This window comes from Macrobrachium rosenbergii, chromosome 34, assembly GCF_040412425.1.
Source record: "Macrobrachium rosenbergii isolate ZJJX-2024 chromosome 34, ASM4041242v1, whole genome shotgun sequence".
In the NCBI taxonomy this organism is placed as follows: domain Eukaryota; kingdom Metazoa; phylum Arthropoda; class Malacostraca; order Decapoda; family Palaemonidae; genus Macrobrachium; species Macrobrachium rosenbergii.
The window spans coordinates 11064869-11089998 of NC_089774.1; the positions used below are offsets into that span (position 1 = coordinate 11064869).

General features: G+C 40.9%; 1 protein-coding gene across 3 annotated transcripts; it reads left to right on the forward strand.

Moving 5' to 3' along the window:
* Nucleotides 1–723: 723 nt before the first annotated feature.
* Nucleotides 724–23701, forward strand: LOC136856206 (microtubule-associated protein futsch-like). 3 transcript variants are annotated; one of them, XM_067133902.1, is made up of 11 exons: nucleotides 737–942; nucleotides 3280–3316; nucleotides 3580–3735; nucleotides 4335–4917; nucleotides 6473–6496; nucleotides 8643–9342; nucleotides 13662–15255; nucleotides 15567–15657; nucleotides 15810–15928; nucleotides 16715–20142; nucleotides 20572–23701. In XM_067133902.1, coding segments are annotated over exons 2-11 (6732 nt in total). In that variant the 5' UTR covers nucleotides 737–942; nucleotide 3280; the 3' UTR covers nucleotides 20573–23701. The 3 variants fall into 3 exon arrangements, with proteins under 3 accessions (XP_066990004.1, XP_066990003.1, XP_066990006.1); XM_067133903.1 differs by lacking the exon at nucleotides 6473–6496 and having other exon boundaries at nucleotides 724–942; XM_067133905.1 differs by lacking the exons at nucleotides 737–942; nucleotides 3280–3316; nucleotides 3580–3735; nucleotides 4335–4917; nucleotides 6473–6496 and adding an exon at nucleotides 8326–8442.
* The last annotated feature ends 1429 nt before the right edge of the window (nucleotides 23702–25130 follow it).

The following is a 25130-nucleotide window of genomic DNA, read 5'->3' on the forward strand; positions in this document are numbered from 1 at the left end:
TAGTTAAATAAAGAAGAAAGAAAATGAAAAATGAAGATGAAATAAAAGAAAAACAAAAACAAAATCGATAGTCACTCAAAAAATTAAAAAAACCCAAAAATTAACGATAAGACAGTTATAATGACCACATAAAAAGATTAAGAAAGCAGAAACAATAGACTCAACCTAAGACAAACTCGAATAAACCGCAAATCTTGGAGTTTTTCTGATCAAAAACAACCAAATAAACATTATAAAAACATTATATAAAGTGAATAAAAGCAGCAATAACAGATAAAACCCAAATAAACCGAGAAAAAAACAAAAAAAACTTAAAAAGACCAAAAAATAAAATCGAGTCACTCAAAATCTAGAGATTTTGTGACGAAAAAACCACTCAAAAAACTAAATCAAAACAAAAATCAACCAATAAACCATCGAAAAAAGTTATAATAACAATATATGAAGGAAATGAAAGCAAAAACAGCAGACAAAACCCAAGAAAAACCCAAATAAACCCCAAAAAAGACCCCCAAAAAAGGAAGTAGTCACTCAAAATCTGGAGACTGCGACGAGAAAAAACTCAAAAAAAAACAAAATCAAAACATAAAAACATCCAAAACCCACAGGAAAAACTTATAAAAAAAACATACAAAACGAATAAAATCAGAAAAAACACACAAAACCCCCAAAAAACCCAAAAAACCCCAAGAAAACCCCCAAAAAAGAGGTGCCGTTCCACACCCCCGACCTCGTCGAGACGACGCAAACCCAAACAGAAAAAACGTAATTTTTGTTTACTTTTCGTCTAATAACGTTGTCTACGTCGTCTAAAACCCCCCTTTAGACAAAGAACGACCTTCTAATAACGACGATGACGTCTAATAACGTCTAATAACGTCTAATAACGCGTTATAATAACGGATATATGGATATATGTACGTAGGGCCAGCGATCCTGAGCGTGAGTATCTGACGGGGTGTCTGATTTCGGGGGGGTCGTTCGCCCCCCCCGGGGGGGTTTTTAAGGGGTGGTGCCCCTCTTGGGTAAGGGTGTCTTGCCCTATATACCCTATTTTGGGTATAATTTGGGCAAATATTCAGGGTAAGGGGACAAATAAGTCATTCGTACACGTAGGCTAGACTTTCGCCCCTGGGGTCCCCCAGGGGTATTTTTTAGGGGTAATGCCCTTTTTGGGTAAGGGTATCTTACCCTATATACCCTATTCTGGGTGATTTCTGGGCAGATATTTAGGGTACGGTCATAAAATCTTCGTTTATACCCCTAGGCTAGACTAGGGCCCTGCAGCCCCCCGGGGGGCAGTTTTAGGGGTAAGGTCGGTTTTGGGTAAGGGTATTTTACCTCTCATACCCTATTTTGGGCAAAATTTGGGCAAATATTTAGGGTACGGACATAAAATCTTTGTTTAAAGGCCTAGGCTAGACTAGGGTATGAGGGGCGCCCTTAAATTTCATTCTTTAGGGTAAGGGGTGTTTTGGGTAAGGGTATTTTACCCTATATACCCAATTTTAGGCAAAATCTGGGTAATTATTAAGGTTAAGGCGACAAATTGGTCGTTTATAGGCCTTGGTAGGCTTAGGCTAGTCTGGGGTCCGGGTAGAATCGGAAATATGCCGCTGGTTCAATTTTTAGGGTAAGGGCTGTTTTAGGTAAGGGTCTCTTACCCTACATACCCTATTTTAATGCAAAATTTGGGCAAATATTCAAGTTAAGGTAAAAATTTCTCATATGCCTAGGCTAGTCTAGGGTCTGAGCCGAGTGGAGTCGGAAAGATGCCTCAGTTTACCTTAAGACTAAGGTAACGAGTTCGTAGCGTATCACCTTAACGGGCCTGGGCTAGTCTAGGGTCTGGGGCTACGCCGAGCGGAATCTAAACCGCTTAATTTAATTTAAATTAATTCATACCATCGCCGTATACCCTAGGCTAGGTTAAGCTTCTTTATCTTATGAGGAATTATATAATTAATTTGCTTTAATTCATTACAGTTTACCCTAGGATAGGTTAAGCTAATTTATCTTCCCAGGAATTATGTCGATAAAATTGGCCGCCTGCTCTTCTGCCGCTTCGAGATTCCACGGTGCCGATCTGCGTATCGAAATTGGGGTAAAACTCAAGAATCCTGTCGCACCCCTTTGGTTCGGTAGTCGCCAGTTTACTCACAAAGTGCCCCCTTGGGATGAACGTAAAACCAGAAGTAAAGGACGGCAAATATCACGAACATGAACAAAAGACGAACAAAACATAAACTCAAGGGAGTAAATATTCCGGTTGGCGACTAGCAGGAACCCGCTGCTGTATTAGCCTTCAAAAATTAGGCTGTGATGTAGGTGAAGGCGATAAATTTGTCATTTTGTAGACTCCAGGCCTAGGCTAGTCTAGGGTGCAAGCCTATGCCGAGTCAGATTGAAACCGATTAACTATTGGAGTTTACCGCAGGCTACGGTAAGATTCTTTATCTTACGAAGGACTTAAATCGATAAAATGGACTGGGGGCTCCGTTGCCGTTTCGAGGTTTTGCAACGCCAATTGTGCACATTAAAACTGGGAGGATTTTAAGGAGCGAATCGCCCGATTCTGGTTCGCAATACCTTGGGGGTGGGTTAGCCTGGGATAGATATTTACATTTTAATTGTTCATTCTTATATATGGTATATTTTATATAATCTTTGCTGTAATTTTGACCGATTTCATATTTATTCTATTAGATAGGTTTGTTTAACCTGCAACAATTCCCTCCTCCCAGGCCTGTAATGGTAGACGTACCCATACAAATATTAGAAGTAGCTCATGAAATTTTGAATATATCTTCTATAAAATGCCTGAGTATCATCCTATAAGGACCGAATAGCCTATAAAGTTATGAATACATCTTCTATAAAACGCCTGAATATCCATCTTGGATATACTTGCCGAACTGAAATGAGCAATGAAGAATTTATTTGCTTCTTCGGAACTTATAGTGAAAAATAGTTTATTTTTTTGTCTATATTTCTTGCAAAAACAATTTTTTTATTTCTGTTGTGTTTATTCTCCTCACTCTATTGCAAATAAACTTAAAGACAACATGTATGGGCAGTTAATTTGTGCCTACGTTAGAGAAACTTGACAGTTATCCACGTTTTCACAAGTGCTGGCTCTCGTAAAGTTAAAAATATAATCATTTGATACATAAATAGGTAAAGGAATAAAAGAAAGTCATCAGATGTGAAAGTTGTAATTGTTTCCTGCATGCTATGAAAATAATTATATCTTGTTCTAAAGAGAATTCATCTTTCCAGAATGAGTCGCCAAAGGAACTTTTTGGAAGCCATAATTGTAAGTAATATTCTGTGCTATATCGTCACTTGACTACTGTAATCTCCTTGCGTTTTGATTCATTTTTATCTGTTTATTAACATATTAATTTATTGTTTCTTTTTAGTAAGCGAGATCCCATTCTCATCGTCCTAATGGACACCATATTCTTTGGAAACTTGAATTGCAAGTCAGCGTCCCCTTTAATGGGCTTGTTCCATATGTAATAACAAACATCGTTGATCGTCATTCTCAAACTTACTGAACATACTTTTCGTTTTCAGGACAGGAAGATCCCAGTGACGTGCCGTTACTGGTCTAACGGTCGCTGTTACAACAGCGCAGACCGCTGCACTTACCTCCATGGGTACTTGTGCAGGAACGATGGCGACTGCCGTTCGCCAGACTGCTCGAATATACATTTGAAACAGAGAGACTCGGTTGGTAGTCTCTTCGTTCCTTGGTTTTGATTATATTGTGCTTAGATGTAACTTTCTTGTTATATTTTTGTAAGGAATTATAGACCTATTTTTATAAATTGTAAGATGATACCTCCTTGTATATCACGTCAATAACTCATTCCTTTTTATTCATATACATTGTGTTGCTGCTGTAACTATATGCAGTTCATTTCATTTTAATTTTCTGCAACAAATTCATTTTGCTATGAAAATATCAATATGTTCAGTATATTACTTTCTGTAGTTAAACTTTCACAGACATTTTTAATAACAAAGCCTTGAAAAACTTTTTTTAAGGGTTACCAAACAGATTCTCACTCTCATTCTATAAGGGCCGATGATCTCGTCGAAAAAGCCAGTCGTTAGATTAATTTGAAACAGACCCTAGAAGTCTCTGGGTTGATTGATAGTGGGAGACATCGAGACCTGAGAAGCCAAAAGGGTACAGTTGGTGGCGTATATCTTTTCATGGCTGTGTCGTAGAAAACTTTGTGTAGTTTAAACAACCTGCAAATCATGATTGCTTCCTTTCTCGTTAATCTGGAAGCTGTTTGTTATGAACTAGTTTTCTTTTCCAGTTCCACTCGCGATCCAGGAGGTACTCGAGAAGCCGCAGCCGCAGCATGTCGCCTCGTTTTCGTCACCGGAGGAATTACAAGTCGCCTCCCCGCGGAAAAAACAGAAACTACGGGCCGAGCCGCAGTCGGAGCAGGAGTCCCAGAAGGCGGATCGTACGGAGTCGCAGCAGAAGTCCCAGGAGGAGGTTCAGCAGGAGTCCCAGGAGGTACAGCAGGAGTCGGACGAAGAGCCCCAGGAGGAGAAACAGCCGTAGCTTCAGCAGGGGTAGGAGCAGGAGTCCCAGACACCAAAGTAGGAGCCCCCACTTCGAGCAGAGTTGCCCTCAGGAATTCCGGCAAGAGGCGAGCCAGTTCCAATCCCAGAGCAGTAGGTTCGAGGAAGTCAGCCAAGATTTCATCAAGAGTTCGTGCGCCTTCGAGGGCGCAGAGGAAATACAAGAGGTCGGCTCGCCCCAGGAAGTGGAGAGCGTCAGTCTAGACGAAAGCATGGACGGATCGACCAAGGTAGTTACTTTGGATGACATTGAGGATGGGCAGATTCTCACGCCGGAGGAGAACCACCCTGAGTGCGTCTTTCTTGATGGTAAGTAAAGGGGTTTTTCGTTGAAGTATTGTGGGTAGCCACTTTGCGGAGCCCCCTTCACCTTCCAAATGTATCACATATTCTGTGCGTGAACGCACGGCACATTTAGCACTATCTTAGTCCCGTGTACACTAATGATATCTGTGTAATGTACGTTTATTTAATCCAAACAACAGACAAACCTCTTATTATGCTTTAATGCCCAATAAACGCATTCACCTGAGTGCTTATTATGCACTGACGGTGAGTGAAACAGTGGTTAATATTTGGCGAGACCTTTCCTGCCTTGGCTAAGTGATGCACTCAGACAGTGTCGATAACTTTTCAATTTTTTTATGCCTCTTGTAACCATGTGGGGTGATATTGTAATCGCCCTCTTCAACCGTGTCTAACCCTATGTCAGCTAAAGTTAGGCTTTTGCAAAGAAGTACGATTTTAATGTATTTGAAGGTAGAGACCTCAAACTTGATACAGTATATGTGGGATTGGGACTCAAGATCTTTGGGTCACTTTCACACTTGAAGGTCGAAAGTCAAGCAAGGATCGGCCACAGGTGGACTTGTAAAGTTTGTGCAGTCGTATGACCGTACATTATACAATCAGTCACTGTACTGTACTCCCCGTAATGCCTCGTTGTTGCAGAAGAATTAGGCCCTGAATTTGTACCTGTAAGTGGACAAAATTGTAATTTATTTAAGAATTGAACTGGATACTCTTTATCGCACTGCAGCCTTCAGTCAAGTTGGTGCATTGTTGCCAGGTGATTTTATGGTGTTAATCAGTGCACTGGATAATATAAAAAATATTTTACATACAAGATAATTTGGCTTTTTTGTACTTAAGTTTTTTATAAAGCACCTTTTTTCAGTAACGAAATACTCAACCTATTATGTGTCAGTGGTAAACTTCTTGTATGCAGTTTTTACTTAAATGATAAAAACCTCTACGTTTATATATGTACAGCTTGTATTTTGCATTGCTGTAATGTTTTCGTCATTCTGTACATAGCAGAATGTTACAGTTCCCATTGTATTTTTATACAGTAGTTCTAATGTTTAAGGTACTGCTTTTTTCTTCATCGAGAAGAATGTATGTTTTTCTCATTACTGTGTTTATAAATACTGTTTACCTGTGTATTTCATCATTGTTCTCGGTGTAAAGTTCTGTCATATAATCCAGGCAAAAAGAACACTTGTCTGTTCAAGCTGACAATCTTGTGATGATCAGATATAGGCGTACATTTTCACACAGGGAACCTCTTGTTTTACGCCGTTGTAACATTGCTTACGTACACAGACTGCTGAGTTCCACGTGGACTCCCAGACTTGCGTTTAGTAACTACGGGCGTGAGGTCCGATTACCCCAAACTGATTCGATGCCCAGAACAGTTTGTCTGCTGTAAATAGATGCTTAAACATACGTAGAAGTAAAGATGGTAATCTAATTGGTTTTCCCCCCATGAACCTGAGAGTTACCCATGCCTAATTTGTAATATTTCCAGGACTTCCGTCCAGTTTATGAGAAATCTTAATATTTATTTTTGTCTGTCTTACAGTTGCCGAAGAGCCTAAGAAGGATGGTAGGTTGTGTCAATATGCCTGCCTTTCGAGCTTAATTTTCCGTTTTCAACTTAGTCGTGTACCAGGCTCCCTTTCTGTTTGTTAAGACGCAGTACTCCTCTATGTGTTTTGACGTTACAGCGTAACGATCGCGGCATGTTAAAGGCTTACAGCTTTCGTTTCCACTCTCAGCGGTCGTGACAGATTGTGACCGCTGTAATGTAACTTTTTTTATTTCCTGAAGGGGAACAGATAGCAAATCAATACCATCATACCGTCCTCATTGTCATATCTGTAGGTTAAAGAGAGAAGGAAACCTATTTTCAAAAGGAGGAAAAGTACCAAAACATTGCATGTGTGGAAGTAATGGCGAGAGAAACATTGTTTACACCGCGTTCCCCAATTTTGTTTCAGTAAGGAATAGAGCATGATTGTTTCGGTACACAGTATTCCCTTTTTTTTTTAGAGGTAGGCACCTTTCGGACCAAGAAGCACTTGGTATGTTGTTTTTCACATTCCTGGTAGCGTAGTTAATCAGTGCCACGTATTCAAAATACTTGTAGTTTAGACTGTCACGCTTAAATTCACCAGTGCTTCTCCTCCGTACGAATAGAATGACTTTGTTGTGTTATATTGCGTTTGCATGTTTTCAGTCACCTGTCCATTCAAGTCTTCCTTACAAAATGTCTTAATGCCTATTCCTATAACTGCGATAAACCCTGATGTCACTTGTTTGTTGTAGTCTCCAGGGGGGACCCCTTTTGATAGACACGAACATTTATCTTAAATGCTTCACTCTGGGTGTAGTATCTTCATAATGCCACTACTCTGAAACACCTCATTCTCAGCAAATTAATAAGTTATTCCTCTTCATCTTTGCCTAACCAGACTGGTTGAAGCCAGACTGATAATTTTTTCACATTTTCAAATTTTTCTTACCCTTTCCTCCAAAACTGTCGCATACTTTTGCACCACACATCAGGAAATCTTGTTCCTCCACATTTTTCTCAATTTCCCGATTGCTTTTTCTTGTTTATTCTTGTCTCCAATGACTGGTTCTACGGCCGCTTTCCACAAATCGCTTTAAAATTCCCTTACCAATACAGTCAAGGGTGACTATAATCTTTCTCTTCGTCTGACTTACACCTGTCACTGTTCCCTGTCTTGTAACTCCTATGTGTTTGAAGGGATTTTGGTCGGCTCTGAAGGGAGACAGTCCATGTTATTTTAGATACCTTTGGCCCAGACCAACTTTATATCTTTCTCAGGAACCTAGCAGGAACTTTAAACATTTCCTCTGGTGGTCTTTGGCACGTCAAGATGTCCGTGTTTATAGCTGATCTCTTCGTTTTGTAGATTATCAAAGCATTTTGTCCATCTTTTTATTCAGCTTTTATTCTCTGTGTTTTCGCTTATACTGTGCATCAGAATGTTTTCATATTTATTATGTGTTCCATACACTTTCCAATGTTTTTACTGGTTTGCAACGAGTCAAGATACAGAGGGTTTAACAGGTGAAATTATTATTATTATTATTATTATTATTAGTGTTAGTAGCAACTCCAAACTCTTGTAGAGCTATGTAAACTGGTAAAATGGTCCTGTGTACGAAAGCTCTTACTAGTCGCTAACCCCATTTTGTTAGCTCTCGTAGCTGTTCAGTGTTTTGTTTTGTTTACTCTTCACCTGGATGTTTTTGTCAAAAATAAAAGCTTATCTATGAAATTTAACAGTAATGTATTCATTTAGGTTTTATGTATGTCTACAAAGTGTCTGTACATAATTTTTCAAAGTTCTTATCGTACTTTGTAGAAAGGTGAGTTGAATTGTTATTGTATTTTAAGATAAAACGTGAAGCTGGTCAGAGCCGAAGGTATCTTCTGTAAATTCTGCCGAATGAAATTTATTGTAACCTCCAAATTCATTTTCCCCTCAACCAATTATCAGATTCGTCGTTAAGATTCTGGTTAGTGCCCTGATTAGTTTTGGCTTTTCATTAATGAATAAAACTAGATTGCTTCTTGTTGTCATTTCTTTTATTGATGTGAGAAAGGTAGCAACAAGTCTGTTAATTGAAATGACTTACTTTCTGCAGTTTGCATAGTTTTTGGTTGATGAAGTTCAGAACTGATCTCTCATTTTCTCCTTCCTGTTTTATTATTTCAGAGGAAAGTGGCGACGAACAGATTTGCCCGACAGACGAGGAGGTAGAGGTCCTGTTGCATGCCCCTCCACCAAAAGAAACTTCATCCCAGTTACCCAACAAGAGCGCACGCCGGCCTCGTAGAGAACCGAGCATAACGGAGCTGACAGACCGCATCGCGAACGACTTCATGAAGCCGGAAACGCAGGCCCTCTTGCAGAACATTTTGAAGCTGACTTCGGACGACGTGTCTTCGAAGGCGTCCCGAGAAAGCCCGGCTTCCCCGGACCCTCTCATCGCGAAGAAGATCTTGGACGAAGTGGACCTCGAGGAAGTGGGGGAGGAAGTGGACGACTATTTTGGGAGCATCACGAAAGAGCTGGATCTGGAAGAGAGTGTCAAAGTGGCCACTAATCCTTCGCCGCCGAAACCACCGGACAAATTATCCATGCTTTCGAAGCGTCAGCCCGATGGCAGGACGCCTGCGGATTATCGTACAGACTGGGAGCTCAAAATGGCGCTCGAAAACCCGGAGAAACCGTTGGAGAAGGTTTCGGATATCCTCCTCAGGCCTCCCCCCGTTGAAAAGAATCGCGGAAAGAAGTCGAATACCTCTCTCTGGACTCCGGCCTTAGACCGCCGTCAGGTGGTTGAGGCTAAGATGAAAATGGCGTACCAGGCCGGAAAAAGCAACTGGGATGTGGAGACGCCGTATATAGAGAGGTAATGTCAGTGCGTGATTATTTTTCTTTTCAAGACCAAATATGTTTAAGATTCCTAAGTATATTCGAGTGTTTCAGCACAGATTCTTGCAGCTTTTTTATATTAATTTTCTTGTAAGACTTGAGCGATAGAAATATGCTTTGCAGTCGAAATAGAATTTGCGTAGGACCCTAACACATAACCTTAGGAACACCACTCTTGGAAATGTTTTCATAATCATTCAGCATTGCCAGATCATTTTTGAAGAATGTGAATGTTTTAATAATTGGTAGAGAACTGTTTTATACATTTAATAACTTACACAATACACTGTAGACCTGTATGGTGCAAAATATAAATTACGTATAGCACCACAGTACAGTACAGTTCATTCAGAATTTGACTTTCATCATAAATATCATTATCAAAATCACTATCATTATCATCGTGTCACATTATCACCCTTACTACTGTTGTCATTATTGTCTATATCATTATCACCGTCATTTTTTAATATCACTATTTTCATCATGTTACCATCATCATTATTCAAGTCTTCAACTTAGGCCTAAGTAAAGTCAATTATTCAAGTCTTCAATCATATAAGTAAAGGGAATTGATGCCCAGTGAATGGTGCTAATCATATTTTGTATATTGTTTATGCCCATAAACCCTCCATTTCATTGTGATATAAAATTTTATAAAATAAGATTACAGCACGCCTTTAAAATATAAAAAAATACATAAAAAATAACTGAAAAACAAAATAGATTTAGACATGTGTATTCTAGTGAATGCTGGTAATAATTTTATATGACATTTATGCCCAGAAACGTGCCATTTGAGATTAGTATAATAATCTGTTAAATGAAATCAGCCCAAATCTTTAAAATATACAAAAAATACGTAAAAAAACGAGTGTATCATGCTCAGTGATTGATAATCATATTTTGATATTTCATGTGATATTTATGCCCATAAACGTTCCTTTAACTGAATTTGATAAAAATAAAATAAATTACAATATATCTAAGTCATATATATAAAAAATACGTAAAACCAAAAAAATCTATATATACTCAGAGATTGACACAGTAATATTATGATTATCCTATTTCATACGACATTCATTCCCATAAACGTCCCACTTAACTGCACATTGGCAAAATAGAAAATAAATTACAATATATCAAAGTCATGTATATAAAAAAAATACTCAAAAACAAAAACAAACAAATAAATTAATAAATTATATATCTCTCTATGGTGAACCGATTGCCCCGCCATCTATAAAGCTTCTTCTCCCATTGTTATGGTTCTTGAGTCAGTTGATTCTGTGTCTCGAAATCTTCATATTTTCGGTGTTTTTCCTTCGTTTTTTCGACTTTGTGTTCGCCATATTTCATAGATAGTGAGTTGAGGGACTTATTTAGTTTATTTTGGGTTAAAAAGGCTTTTTTTATCAAGTGAAATCTGATAAATAAGGCTTAAATAAGACGGACATTCTGTTTATGATTCTGCAGCCATTTTGACCGGTCTCGGAAAATGTTTTTATTTTCGGTATTTTCCTTCGTTTTTTCGACTTTGTGTTCGCCATATTTAATAGATAGTGAGTAGAGAGACTTATTAGTTTATTTTGGGTTAAAAAGGCTTTTTTATCAAGTGAAATCTGGTAAATAAGGCTTAAATAAGACCGACATTCTGTTTATGATTCTGCAGCCATTTTGGCCGGTCTTGGAAAGTCTTCATATTTTCGGTGTTTTTCCTTCGTTTTTTCGACTTTGTGTTCGCCATATTTAATAGATAGTGAGTAGAGAGACTTATTTAGTTTATTTTGGGTTAAAAAGGCTTTTTTTATCGAGTGAAATCTGGTAAATAAGGCTTAAATAAGACGGACATTCTGTTTATGATTCTGCAGCCATTTTGGCCAGTCTTGGAAAGTCTTCATATTTTCTGTGTTTTTCCTTCGTTTTTTCGACTTTGTGTTTTTTATTAGATAGTTTTTAGTTTATTTTGGGTTAAAAAGGCTTTTTTATCTTCGATTTTTTGACATTCTGTTTATGATTCTGCAGCCATTTTGGCCAAAGTGTTTTTATTTTCGGTTTTTTCCTTCGTTTTTTTGACTTTGTGTTCGCCATATTTAATATATAGTGAGTAGAGAGACTTATTTAGTTTATTTTGGGTTAAAAAGGTCTTGTTTGTAAAGTGAAACATGATAAATAAGGCTTAAATAAGACGGACGTTCTGTTTGTGGTATTGAGGCCATTTTGGCCAGTCTCGGAAAATCTTATTTTTTCTTTTTTTCTTCGTTTTTTCGACTTTGTGTTCTCCATATTTAATAGATAGTGAGTAGAGAGACTTATTTAGTTTATTTTGGGTTCAAAAGTCTTTGTTTGTAAAGTGAAACCTAATAAATAAGGCTTAAATAAGACGGACATTGTTTGTGATTCTGAAGTCATTTTATCGGTCCCGAAATCTTCATATTTTCGTTGTTTTTCCTTCGTTTTTTCGACTTTGTGTTCGCCATATTTAATATATAGTGAGTAGAGAGACTTATTTAGTTTATTTTGGGTTAAAAAGGTCTTGTTTGTTAAGTGAAACTTAATAAATAAGGGTTAAATAAGACGAACTTTCAGTTTATGATTCTGAGGCCATTTTGGCCGGTCTTGTAAAGTCTTCATATTATCTGTATTTTTCCTTCGTTTTTCTACTTTATGTTCGCCATATTTTATATATAGTGAGGAGAGAGGTTTGTCTTGCTTATTTTGAGTTAAAAAGACCTTATTTATCAAGTGAAACCTAATAAATAAGGGTTAAATAAGACGGAAATTATTTTGATTGAGGTTTATTTTCCTTTGTATTTTCAACTGTGTTCGCCATATTTGTTATATATCGAATATGGAGGCATATTTGTTAATTTGGGTAAAAAAAGGGCTTATTTGGGCTTCAGGCTTTGTAAATAAGCCCTAAGTAAGATGGTCGCCAAGGTGGAACCCCCCCCCCCCCAACAGTCCAATGAGTATGGGACTGTGCCTAAAATGGCCTATTTAATTATTCATTTTCATACATTTGAATAAATTTTAATCCATTTATGATGTATTTGTCACAAATGGACATTGGAGATACTTGGTCAGGCCAACATGCAACTGGTATGCTTCTATCACCCCTAGGCTAGGTCAGCTGGTATAAGTGGGTTGCGTTGGGGCAGTGGGTAATGCCCTATTGGGGGATGTTGGGTATTTAGGGTTGGGGAATGACATTGAATACCCCTAGGGAAGGTATACTATTGTAGACTCAGAAATGGCAGGAATTATTTAAAATTTTTAAGCTAGCCTATATAATGTTTTGGGGGGGGCCTTATTATAGGTTAGGTTAGGTTAGGACGTGATAACGTTTGTTTCCAGGCCGAACATCCTACTCGATTTTTTAGCATGTCTTTCGAATCTTCGTAAAAAAATATTCTACATAGGTAATTCTCGTAAACTAATATTAATCACGATAAAAAATATAATATTTATGTAAATAATTGAAGATTTTTTCTAAGCTTCAATTTTGCAAAATGCACTTAGGGACATTTGATCCCCCAGGGACATTTAAAGGGACATTTGATTCCCCAGGGGTTAGTACTAAACACGGTGAAACAGCGTAGATGAATCTCTGTTTCGCCGTGTCAAGTACCAGCAATCACGAGGAATTGGAGTTCGGACCGGAAACGAACTTTTACCATTGGATGTATCAAGAGTTTCTAGGGAGGTAGATTACGGAGAATGCCTTAAGATTATGGCTTTCTACTCTTAACCTAATTTAGGCGGCTGGATCATAGGCCTTATATCTGAATCTGACCCTAAAGGTTTGGTTCCTCACTGGGGTCCCCACGCTTCATTTGACGTGGAGCGTGTGATGGTGATAACGAAGCTATTGCATGTTAGATGTTACTAACATGAGCTATGTTAGATGTTGGTAACGGGTTATAGTAGATATTGTTTGCAACTCTACAGCCATATTGAATACTCCTAATTATAAATAGGTGACATACACCAGGATTCACTGTCATTTTGGTATAGGAACGGTACTTGATACAGAATAAAATAGTAACGGTACTTGATACAGAATAAAATAAAGGTAGAGCCCTTCAGTAGCTTGATTTAGTAAAATATCCTTCAAGATTTCTAGATTAATGTTGGGGAAAACCTTGGGATTTTAAAAATGAATGGATAAATTAGTAAAAAATTTTGGTTGCGTGACGTCATCACTGTAATGTAAAGATGGTAGACTGAGAATGAAGTTATCTTATTATCTTACCTAACACAACCTTCCTAATTGCATTGTTTCATGTTCAGGACAAAAAAAGAAACGGTTCCTGTTGTGGCAGCGTCCACATCTGGGGAACAGAATGACAAACCGGCCAGAGTGGAGTTACCAAATCCTGCGGAAAAACAAGGCAGAGGCTCGGAGAACAACCAGAAGCTCGTCGTCCCCGTGAAAAAGGAGCCGTCTCCGAGCGAGGAAGCCCCTGCCAGAGTAACAGGAGATACCAATCCAGTCCAAGACATGCCCAGAACTGACAAGAAGTCTCGGGAGGAGATAGAGAGTCTGATCGAGGAGAAGGGGACGCTCTTGAAGGAGATCAAACTGCTGCAGAGTCAGCGATCGCTCTTGCAGGAGCAGAAAAGCAGTATGATCAGGAGTCACAAGGGGGACAAGAAGAGCCTCGACGAGCTGCTCGAAGAGAACCTGTTCCTCTACGAGAAGATCGGGAAGGAGATGACGAAGAGGAGCGAGAAGATACACAAGTTGAATGTCAGTTTGTTACGGGCCATGAAGAGCAGCAAGGGTCAGAAGTCCGGTCGCAGTCAGAGCAAGTCGCCCGATTCGAGCCACAAGGAGAGGCTGTCCCCGGATGAACAGAGCTCGACGAAAGTGAGGATGATGAAGCCGAAGGAGAAAGATTCGCCCGAACACACGCAGAAGTACCGTTTGTCCAAACGTGCGTACGAGTGTTCCAGGTCGCCAGAGCGTGGCGGGTCAAAACACGACCGGGAGTATTCCAGGTCGCCGGAGCGGAGCAAGTCAAAACACGTACGCGATTATTCCAGATCGCCCGAGCGTAACATGTCGAAATACATGCGGGGATATTCTAGGTCGCCGTCGAACCGTGGGCGGGATTATTCCAGGTCACCAGAACGAAGCATGAAACACTCACGTGAATACTCCAGGTCGCCAGAACGGAGCGCGTCGAAACGCTCGAGGGAATATTCCAGATCGCCGGAACGCAGTTTTCGAAACAGAAGGTCGCCTCCGTTAGCTCACAAGATTTGGCGCTCTCCGAAGAACAGTAGCAGAAGTGCGAGGTCCCCTAAACGTACTGGGGGCCGATCTAGGTCTCCAGAAGGTGACTACAACAAACGTTCGCTGTCACCCGAATCATCCAAATCAAAACAGTTCAAATCCCACGGGCTGTCGGTGGCCAAAATTCAGAAGTCGCATTGGGCACGGTCGCACATCATGGGCACGCTGAATAAATTCAAGAAAGATCTGTTTGCGGAAGTGGACGGTACGTTTTCAGCCAAGGAAAAGCCCAAGGCACAGGATGTTAACGCAGGCCCTCGTGAAAGTTCCGAGGGTACGAAGCAGCTGGAGAAAGAATCTTCATCAAAGGATTTGAGAAAAGCCCAAATGAACGATTCTCTGGAGCACAAACTTAACCCCCAGGTTGGGGACGAAGAGCTGGCTAGCCAGAGTAGCTCGTTCTTCGGCAATGACACCTCCGTGGCGATGGACAGGGTTTGTCCTCCAGTGGCCTCGCAGTCAAAAACGCAGTATCGTTACATGGACCTCGGTATGCATTGGTGCAGGCTGTGCGACCTGGTGTTCGAGACCCTCCCCATGTACTGTAAGCACTTGCTGTCGCCCTCGCATTTGGGAAAGCTGAAGGTGAGTGTCGGGTCGCTGTAGAGCAACCGTAGGTACGTGCTTTTTGAAGTTGGTACCGTATCTGTACAAATATAAAGATATGTCAATGAATTTTAGGGTTGTCAAGCATGCACTTTTGCTTGCATTTTGCCTTTTACATATTTTACAAACTTAACATGATTACATCTTCTTGTATACCTTTTTGCCACCAAAAAACGACAGTTTTACGGCCGACAGATTATATAAAGTTGCACTTGATTGGTCTCTTGCTCGAGAGAGTGCTTTTCTCGTTCCCATCATGAACACATTGAATAACATCACTTGCATTTCAGAATAACCCCAAGCCGTGGTTAGCGAAAGCCACGAGAGATGAAAAGAAACCGTTGCCCCCAGATGTGCAAGTGATACCTATTCCTATTTTAGGTGAGTCTAACCAAAATCCTCAACTTTGTAATTACAATGAAGAGGGATTCATCTTGAAAAATGAAATCCTTATGCATATGTGACGAGTCCATTGTACGTTTGCTGTAAATGCCTCTGATATTTGAATCTGATTCTAAATTCCCTCATTCCAGGATCAGAGTTCTTTCACTCGCTGCCAGTCGTCTACTGTTCTCTGTGTGACGTGTTTTTGAGAGACGTTGCAGAGGCCGTGAAGCATCCTGAATGTGACACGCACACTTCGAACTATAAGGTATAGTTACCTTATTACTTTAATTCGTTGTAGTTCAGTGCCTTTATAGGCAGTCCCCAGTTATCGGTGGGGGTTCCGTTCCCAACGGCATGACGGTAATTGAGAATCGGCGATGACAGCGCTCATCAGCGCCGATAACTGGAGATCAGGGGACATTGGCGCCGAAAATGGATCGCTGGATAACCAAGGCCACCGATAACGGGGAACTACCTGCAATACTGAGTTTGTTTATATATATACAGTATAAGTGTACAGTAGGATAATTTTATTTTAATTCTTGCACAGAGGGGATTTCACTAGTACATTTCCCAGCATCAAAGATGCCATTTTTCTCCTTGAAATAAGTCTCGGAACCTAAGCTGCATCCTAGATGATGAAGTTTATGTAATTATAGGCCTGTCCCAAGCGTAGAATAAGTGGGAATCAAGAGAAATCACAGATTTCCAATAACCTCATGTTTTTAGATTAATGCATATTGCCGATAGTCACTCTTGAACAAGTAGTATTGAATTACTGTTGTATTTCCAGTTTTAAATCAGGAAGCGAGGAACTTTACACATCTTGTACATTATAGCTGTTAATATCTGTCTGTAAGCTGTTTTAAGTCTGCTTCGGAGGTCGTTGTCAGTAATTGTAATGCTTTTGGATGCTGTAGAGGACTTTTCATGTCAGTAATTGTAATGCTTTTGGATGCTGTAGAGGACTTTTCAATACAAAGTTACGTTTTAGAGAAATCAAGGTACGTTGCTCCGAAACTGAACGAGCTAACGGTACTCTCATTTGCAGACGTACAAGGAGAACCACCCCAGCAAAGTCGAGTCGTACTGGAAGGCCCACCAGGGGGCCCTGTTCAGGCACAAGGTCCACAGCGACAAAAAGGACACCAAGGCCGAAGCGAAAGACGACGTGGCTCAGCAGATAGAGGGACGATTGCTCCGCGAACTCAAGGCCAAGAGAGAGAGAGATGGGAAGCAGAAGGGAGAGAAGGGCAAAGACGCGGAGGACAAGGCAGCAACGTCTGTGAGCATCAAGGTCGCTTCGAGGGAGTACAGGCCCGGCGTGCAGAAGCCCCGAGACGATAGCTGCGGGGCAGGGTCGGTGCCCAGGGAAAAGACTCAGGCTAAACTGGCTAAAGAGGGTAAAAGCCAGCCCAAAGAAGTTCACGAGAAGGCGGCGAAGGAAAGCAAGCAGCAGGGGAAGGAAAATGGCCTCGAAGTAGCCAGGGTAACGGCAAAATCGGCAGACGTTAGAGAGAAGGCGGTCGAGAAAGTAGCCGAGTCGAGAGAAGCGGACGACGTTGATAAGCTGCAAAGTTTGTCGCAAGACAAGCACGCAAAGGAGAGCGTACTGGGCACGTCCATCAAGTTCCCCCTGGTCGGGAAGATGCCGTCGTTCAGGAAAAAGGTGAATGAGAAAAAGACAGGGATTGGGTCTTCCAAAGACTTGACGTCTTTAGAGTCAAAGCCACCTGATAGTAGCGATTTGTCGGACAGCGTAGAGGGCGTGCTGATCGATGGAGGAAATGCTCACGACAAAAAGAGGACTGAAGGTCAAGATAACGAACCTAATGTCACGCCTTCAGACGGTTTTGAAGAGAGAGGAAAAGACGAGAAGGTAATCAGAAATGTTCCTGAGAATGTCAACGCAACACAGGAGGGCAGTGGCCCGAAAGGACCAGTCACGAAAGGAAACGACGCCTTACTTAGTGCAACAACCACTAAAGAACCCGAAGAATTACTGCATGAAATGCTCGAAGAGGTTTCCGACATGGAGTTGGAAGAGGAAGGCTCGACGAGTGACCAGGAGGCGGAGAAAGTAAACGACGTCGACCGAGACGCGTCCTTTTACGAAAGGACAGACAAGGGCTACAGCAAAATGGTCGGTCCGGACTTCGAAAAGCCTGATTCACAGTCGGACGAGAACGAGTCCGACATAGCTTCGGCCACCGTAGAAGCTCTCCAGTTGTTGAACATCCCTCTACCCGGTTTTGAGCCTTCAAAGAAGTCTCAGGGCGGTTTTGAGCCTTTGAAAAAGTCTCAGGCTGGTTCTGACCCTCCGAAAAAGTCGCAGGCCGGTTTTAAGCCTTCGAAAAAGTCGCAGGCTCCTGATCTCGTGCCGGACACAGAAGTGGATGTCAACAGTCTCCCGAAGTTGATGGAGATTCCCTTGCCGCCGCCGAGCACCACCGCTAAAAATTTGCAGTTAGACGGCCTCACTCCATTTTCTCACTGTGCCCAGATTGAGGCGGGAATGATATCCTACGGTTGCGAGGTTCAGAGCGAGATGTCCTTGCCCCCGCCCATGTCTACGTCTAAAAGCATGGTGTTGGAGGCTCTCAATCCTTTCTCCCACAGCATGCAAATGGATGCGGGAATGATGGCATACGGAAGTGACGTCCCAAGCATGTTTCCATTGGAAGGCAGCTGTGTCGATGCCCCTATGCCGTACAGTAACCAAGAGTCTCTTCTGAGTTTCCCTTGTCACAGCCGGGAGTGCACACCTCCTCCGCCTGGCACAGAAACTGACCCTGAGGTGCAGGGGGAACTTCCTTATGTAGGCAAGCAAGAGAACTCGACTCCCCCACCCCCAGGAACGGAACCTTCACTCATGGTCGTGAGTCCATCACGAGATCATTCGGACAGGAGGAATAATTCTAATAACGTCAAAGAAAAATCTGACGGCGTAGTTGAGTCCAGCAAAAGCTTAGATCCTTCTGAAAAGAAAGGCAAGTCCGTACAAGTTCCCCAAGTCAAATCGTTGCCTGAGTCAGCAGAAATTGAGCAGAGGCTTTCAGAAATGTTTGCTGATGATTGCTCGGGAAAACAGATTGTGGCTGAGGTTGGGACAAATATTTTAGAAGGACCAGTTGTCAAAGATCTACCGTCACCATCTCGGGTAAAGAGAGACGCTGAAACAAGCATAGAAAAATTGTCAGAGAGAGAAGGCTCGGCTATTCCAGCGAGTTCGGAGGATGCCGAAACGAAGGCACGCGTGAAAGCATCGTCACCAGCGAACAAAAGTGAAAAATGTTCGTCAGACGTAAAAACTCCTCAGGAAAATAAATTGATGGAAACCTCTGACAGTTCAAAATCCCATGGAGAGGCCTCTGAAGAAATGGTTGCCAAAACTGACGATAAAGACGAGCTGGAGGGCATTAGACGCAGAACCAAGTTGTTGCGTGTTGATTTACACCGCGTTGCAGTTTCTGTGAGCGGTGAGACTACTGATACATCCCTAGAATCATTGGATGATCTCGGCCCTAAAAGGGCTTCGGATCGGATGATTTCTGACGAGTGTGATGCTTCAAAGGATGACGTTACCGTTTCGTCACTTTCCGAGGCCGACGTAAATCCAGATACAGGACCTGCAAAGAAGAAGGTGACTTTTGACGAACCTGAAGAGAACGAAAAAGATAAGGTCATCACCAGCGACAGCAGTCAGGAAGCCTCGGTGTCCGAGGAGGGAGAAACGGTCGAGAAGGAGGCATCAGAAGTCAGCCCCAGGCCTAGACGCACCACGAGAAGTACAAGGTCGGATAAAACGCAAGCCAAAGCTAGTACAAAGTCGCCGAGAGAAAAATCATCGTCGGCGTCATCAGAGACTCCTAAAGTAGGCGGCGGGAATCCGTGCCCCGACCTTCCCGTTGAGAGTGCGATGCCACTGGAGACTTCGATGGACTCTACCGAAGACGAACTCTCTCTGGATTCTCTTCCCGACCTGTCAAAGCTTGCAGTGCTCAGCGTTCCCCCTCAGGAGGAACCCGTGACCTCCCGCGTCAGGAGATCCGTTCGGAACGCCGTTAACGACAAAGGTGAAAGCAAGGCCGGCAACGAGACGGCCAAGGGCAAAAGCAAAGCCGGCAGCAAGAAGGAGGTGTTACCGAGCCGTAGGTCATCCCGGACTGCCAAGGCCAGCGGCCTGGCCGAGACTCCGGACACGTCCAAACAGAAGGTGGCGGAGACGTTGGACGAAAAAAGCAAGGCCAAGGGGAGTCAGGGAGTTGGGCCTGACAGTCAGGAGGAGGAGGAGGAGGAGGAGGAGGAGGAGGAGGAGGAGAAGGAGGAGGAGGAAGGGACGCAGGAGTTGCCAACGGAAACGTCCAAGAAGAAGAAGGAAAGCCCCAGAACTCCGAAGAGAAGCACCAGAAGGACCGCTGCGATGGATAGCAAGGCTAAGCAACAGAAATGTTTGCACTCTTCGGCTGGAAGTTCATGGTAAGTGTTGTGTCGTAATTTGTCACGTATTCTCTCTCTCTCTCTCTCAGGTTTAAATTGCATAAGAAATCAATAACAGTGATGTATTATTCTGCCACAAACTTGATAATACACTTCACATCTTGTTATAAGTAGCAGTAAATTGAAATATCTCCATTTGTATAATTATAATTTCATTTATGTAAAACGTTTAGTTTAGGAACTTTGTGGAATTATTGTTATAGCTGTGAGATTTCTAGCAAACTTAGTGGACTTTGCTACTTATCAGAGAGATTAGATCCCAAAACGTCCATTAACCCGAGATGTTGCTTTTCATTGCACAAGAACATGTTTGTATGAAAAAAATCCCTGAAAAAATTATTTTCAGTATTAAATGCTTTTACCCAGTCTTAAACATATGACATCTTCTAAGATTAAAGTCTTTTACAGATGAAATGTTCGCCAATCTCCGAAGTGCAGTGCCTCGTTTTGGTGCCCCGTTGAGTTACGTCTCTCGTCGGGCTTGCATTGCACGGTCGCTGCCGTCAAGAATTGTACAAAGGATATACAGTACTTGTAAATACCTTCTTTTCCTAGGCTCATAAGGTGATTTGTTCAAGTCGATGTTGAAAATTGCAAAGAACGACATCAGCAGCGTCCGATCCTGTGCTATGTTTCGCCTGATATTTTAAGCCACAGACCATGGGTGTCCAGTTATGTCTACCTCTCGTGTGCTTGTCGGCAAGGGTTTGAGAGCCTTCCACGCAGCTGTAATGATAAATGTGACAACCAAAACTATTTCACAGGATATTTAAACGTCTCGTTGCTGGAAGTTTGTTGTTTGGTTGAAATTTTATTTAAAATGTCCTTTTAGAACTGGCACGGTACTTTCTTGTAGTAGGGACACTGATATTTTAATAAGGACCTCACAGTGGAGGATGGTTTAAAAGGATGAGAATTGTTTGATGGGATTTGTAAAGCATTGAAAAACGTGCTCGCCCAAACCTTTGAAGGTATTGAGCACTTATTGCGAAGAACAAGCTCAAAAAGGGGGTCGAGTTTTTTAAGGCCAAAAAATTTTAGCTATATGAATCCGTGGATATTTTGTGATTAATCTTTACATTTTGTTTGAGTACTAGTTGATATCCTTAGCTGGAATAAGCAAGTAGGTATTGTACATAAGAGAAGACTCTGTAAGTAGTTCCAGATGTTAATTTTTATTTTTCCAAGTTTTTTCTCTGTGAAACGAAAGCTCACGAGTTTGTGGTGTAAGTTGTATTGGCACGAAATGTTTTTTGTAAATTTTTAATGTTTGTTTAACTCGAAAGTTTCTTGTTACCTGAATGTTTCATAAACATTAAGAACATCTGCTGTTTATGTTTTTGCGACTTTTGTTTCCTGTTTGGGAAATCCAGACTGGGAGTATTTTTTTCGCAGAAATTACGTTTGGAAAGGAATTGGTCATTGTATAACCTGACAGCAACCTGCTGCTCTTGCGTCATATATTAACTTTTGAATGCCGTGTTCCTGTCTTGCGAAGTTTTTGTGCAGCACATTCTCTCTTTACAATCAAGATCAGTTTTTTTTTTTTTGTTCAAAATGTTCATACATTGTTTTGGAATGAAGACTGACCCTTCGAAAAGCTTAGATTTTCCTAGAAAGTTTTCGCTGGGGACTTAACGAAGGAAGGCTTACTTACTAGGTTTGGTTGGCTAGTCTTTGTAATGTATTGTTCGTTAATACAGTTGTATCGGTACGTAGATTTATTTGACCATATATTTCGTTGAGTATTTCAGTGTAGACGCTGTATACCAAACCGGCTGTTCTGAAATGTAACCTAGACACCATTGGGGAACGTTTACTGATTCTGTTCCAGATGTTACTGTTGAGTTTTTGTGTGTGTGTGTGTGTGTTTAGGTCGGTGAAAGGAGAAGGGACCCACTTTAAATATGGAGGTGTATGGGGGTGTGTCTAATTTCATGCTTTGCATTCGTGGTTAGAATTGTCGATAATACTTTTCTCAAATATTCCTTTCACTTTTCTCTTCCGTGTTTTTGTGGCGGTTGAGTCTCCTTGTTAAAATAACATGTCGTCTCGCCTAAACTTCCTTGTTAAAACAACACGTCGTCTCGCCTAAACTTCCGATGAAGCGTCGTCTGGGTTCTAAGTGGCCTGGTTAAACCACTTCCGCAGTGTGCCATGTTCTCCCAAGACAGCAAATATGGACTCCTTCAGGTTAAGCTTCTGAATAATATCGGCTCTTTGCTCTCGTGATAGCGTTCCCATGCTTGGGTGTTTACGGCGTTTTGCTGCACTTACATTGGCTGTTATCACTGCTGATAAGTTTAGGAGGAATGGAGCAAAAAGTGATTAAGAGGTTTCTCTACGTACTTGTGGCATTACGTGCTTGAATTCAGGTACGTCAGGCTTCAGGAAACGCCAAACAATGAAATGAAAGTTATAAAAACGACCCAAAGTCAGAACTTATGAAAAACAAACCACATTTGATAGCGACAGACTTCACGCTTTCCTCTTGATCAGTTCAACAAGGACTTTGTAACACCTTGAAAACAATTTGTGTTCCTATCCGACATCCAAAGTGCAGGTTTGACTCGTACTCTTGAATGAAACCTCAGCTTTCATCACAGTCATTGTTACAGCCTGCTGATAGGCATGATAGTCACAGGGAGTTGGGTTGGACTCCAGCACAATCACAAGACAGTTGGTGCTTTCATTTTGTGTTGACTGTGAGGTTTCATGTTTGTATAATCATGCGGTACGTCAGTAAACTTGTCCTCACAAACAGATTTCCCAGGTGCTTGGCCACCAATTGCACACCTGAACATGCTCCCCCACCTTCGTTGCAGTTATACCGATGTGATGTGCAATGTGTTTTTGTATAGTTTTGTACCCATTTCAAAGTTCAAAATGAATTTCTTATGCATTACCGTACATACAAAACGACCAGTTAGTGTTACCTCAGTTTCTTCACCTAAAACAATGTTGTTAGCTTACTTTAGGGAATTTTAGGAGCATAAAACGTCAGAAAGTGAGGACATTTAGAGATGGCAATCTTTGCTCGCTAAAAATGAAATTTATCAGGTGTACATGCTCATGGAATCATTGTTATTTGTGTCATATCATTTTAAAGTCCTCGTATTTCTAGATGTTCATAGGACCTATTGGAGCTGAAAGCAGGGTATCTCTTAATGCCACGTTGCGACAGACTGGATCCACTTTGTATCTCCAGTCGTGTCCAGCTTACTTGTTGAGTGGTACCTTAGTCGAAATTGTGCAGTGTAAGACAGATTATGTATGTTTCAAGGAGTGCATTGTGATAATATTGATCTTTTTCATAAGTTTTTTTTTTTTTGTCACCAGTTGCTCGATTGTAATTCAGCCGCGTGGAAATTGCTGTAAGCTGAGGTAATGGTATTTTAGTGTAGAATTAAATAACACGTAAGGTAATCTGTAATGTGTTATGTTGATGACTCTGAGGAGAAAAAAAAATTTTATTTCCCTGTACAATATTTCTTGGCAGTGTAGAAATTGTTTTGATATTGACAAAGATTTGGTTTGATATTTGTGTATGTATTTCCTACAAGCATAACTTAAACATTAGAATAAGAGATTTACTTGGACAACACTTTACCTTTATTTTCACACACAATCTCTTGAATTGGAAGGCATCTTTATAACTCGCTGAAATGGGATTCTTCAGGTTCGTAGCTTTGTGAAACTTGAAGAAAAACACAACCCTCTTGTCAGAGGGGTCTTTGTAACTCGCTGAAACGGGAATCCATAGATTCGTCGAGAGCAGTTTCACGATTTCGTGAAACAAAGAAACACGGAAGATTAAGGCAAACATTAGCTGAGGGATGGTTTTATCTTGCACGGTTCTTGAACGATTTTGTAGAAGTTAGAAGAAAAGTTTATAGAGAGTACAAAAGGTGGAATTTAAGCTTCAAAATGTCCAGAAGTGCTTTCCGAAAGGTTCTGTGTACATAGAGTACTGGAACATGAGTACTAAAGTAATGTTTTTGTCGATTTACGGATTGTAATGTTTTAAATCCTTCAGTGTTACAAACATCACATCCTTTATATATATTTTGTGGTCCAGTTCAGTGTTTTTTTTATAAGGTTTTGGCTTGGGCAAAAGGATTATCATGTTTGTTATTGAAAGAGGGGGGTTTTTTTTATTATGGTAAATCTGTCAAATGCTCATTATAATTAATATTTATTACTTTTGTTATTATTATTATTGTTATTATTATTTTTATTATTATTAATGTGCAGATATATCTAGATAATAACAGTTATGCAGAATCTTCTATTGATGACGAACTTGCAATTATCTCTCTCTCTCTCTCTCTCATGAGACAAGTTTCATTGTACATAATTAGGCAAACTTTCTGCTTCACATATGATGATTGTTCTGTGTACAGTACATTATAGTCATTGTATTTGTCATCGTTTTTAATTGAACCCTAACTTACATTATGTATTCAGCTTTTAAATCCTGCCTCTCTTTTTACAGCCAGAAGATTTACCAGTGAATATTTTTTAGTCCCTTCTTTTGCCGTCATAATTATACTCGATGAGCTTTTTGTAAGCCCAGCGTTCTTGGTAAGTAGTGTTTCCGTTCCTGCTTAGACGTTATGGGCATAAGGCCGCCGTTTACCCATTTCAGATTTAATTGCAAAGCCATTTGTTACACATAGCCTTCATGACTTGTGTAGATGTCCCCTGGACATAGATTTCAAAAGAATATTTCAAATTGTAAACAGAAGAAGCAGAAAAGTTAAGAAAGGTTTTACCCATGCTTATCTTTGGTCCATCATTAGATAGTGGCGAGCCTCGGTTTCAGTGGGCCTGTGGCGTTGACGACGTGCCTGCGAGATTCTTCCCAGCTTTTGCTTGGAAATTTGTCATTTTTTTTTAGAATTTGATACTTCATTTTCAAGCTGTTGATGTCGTCAGTTACCTGATTGCATATTATTTCTTTTATT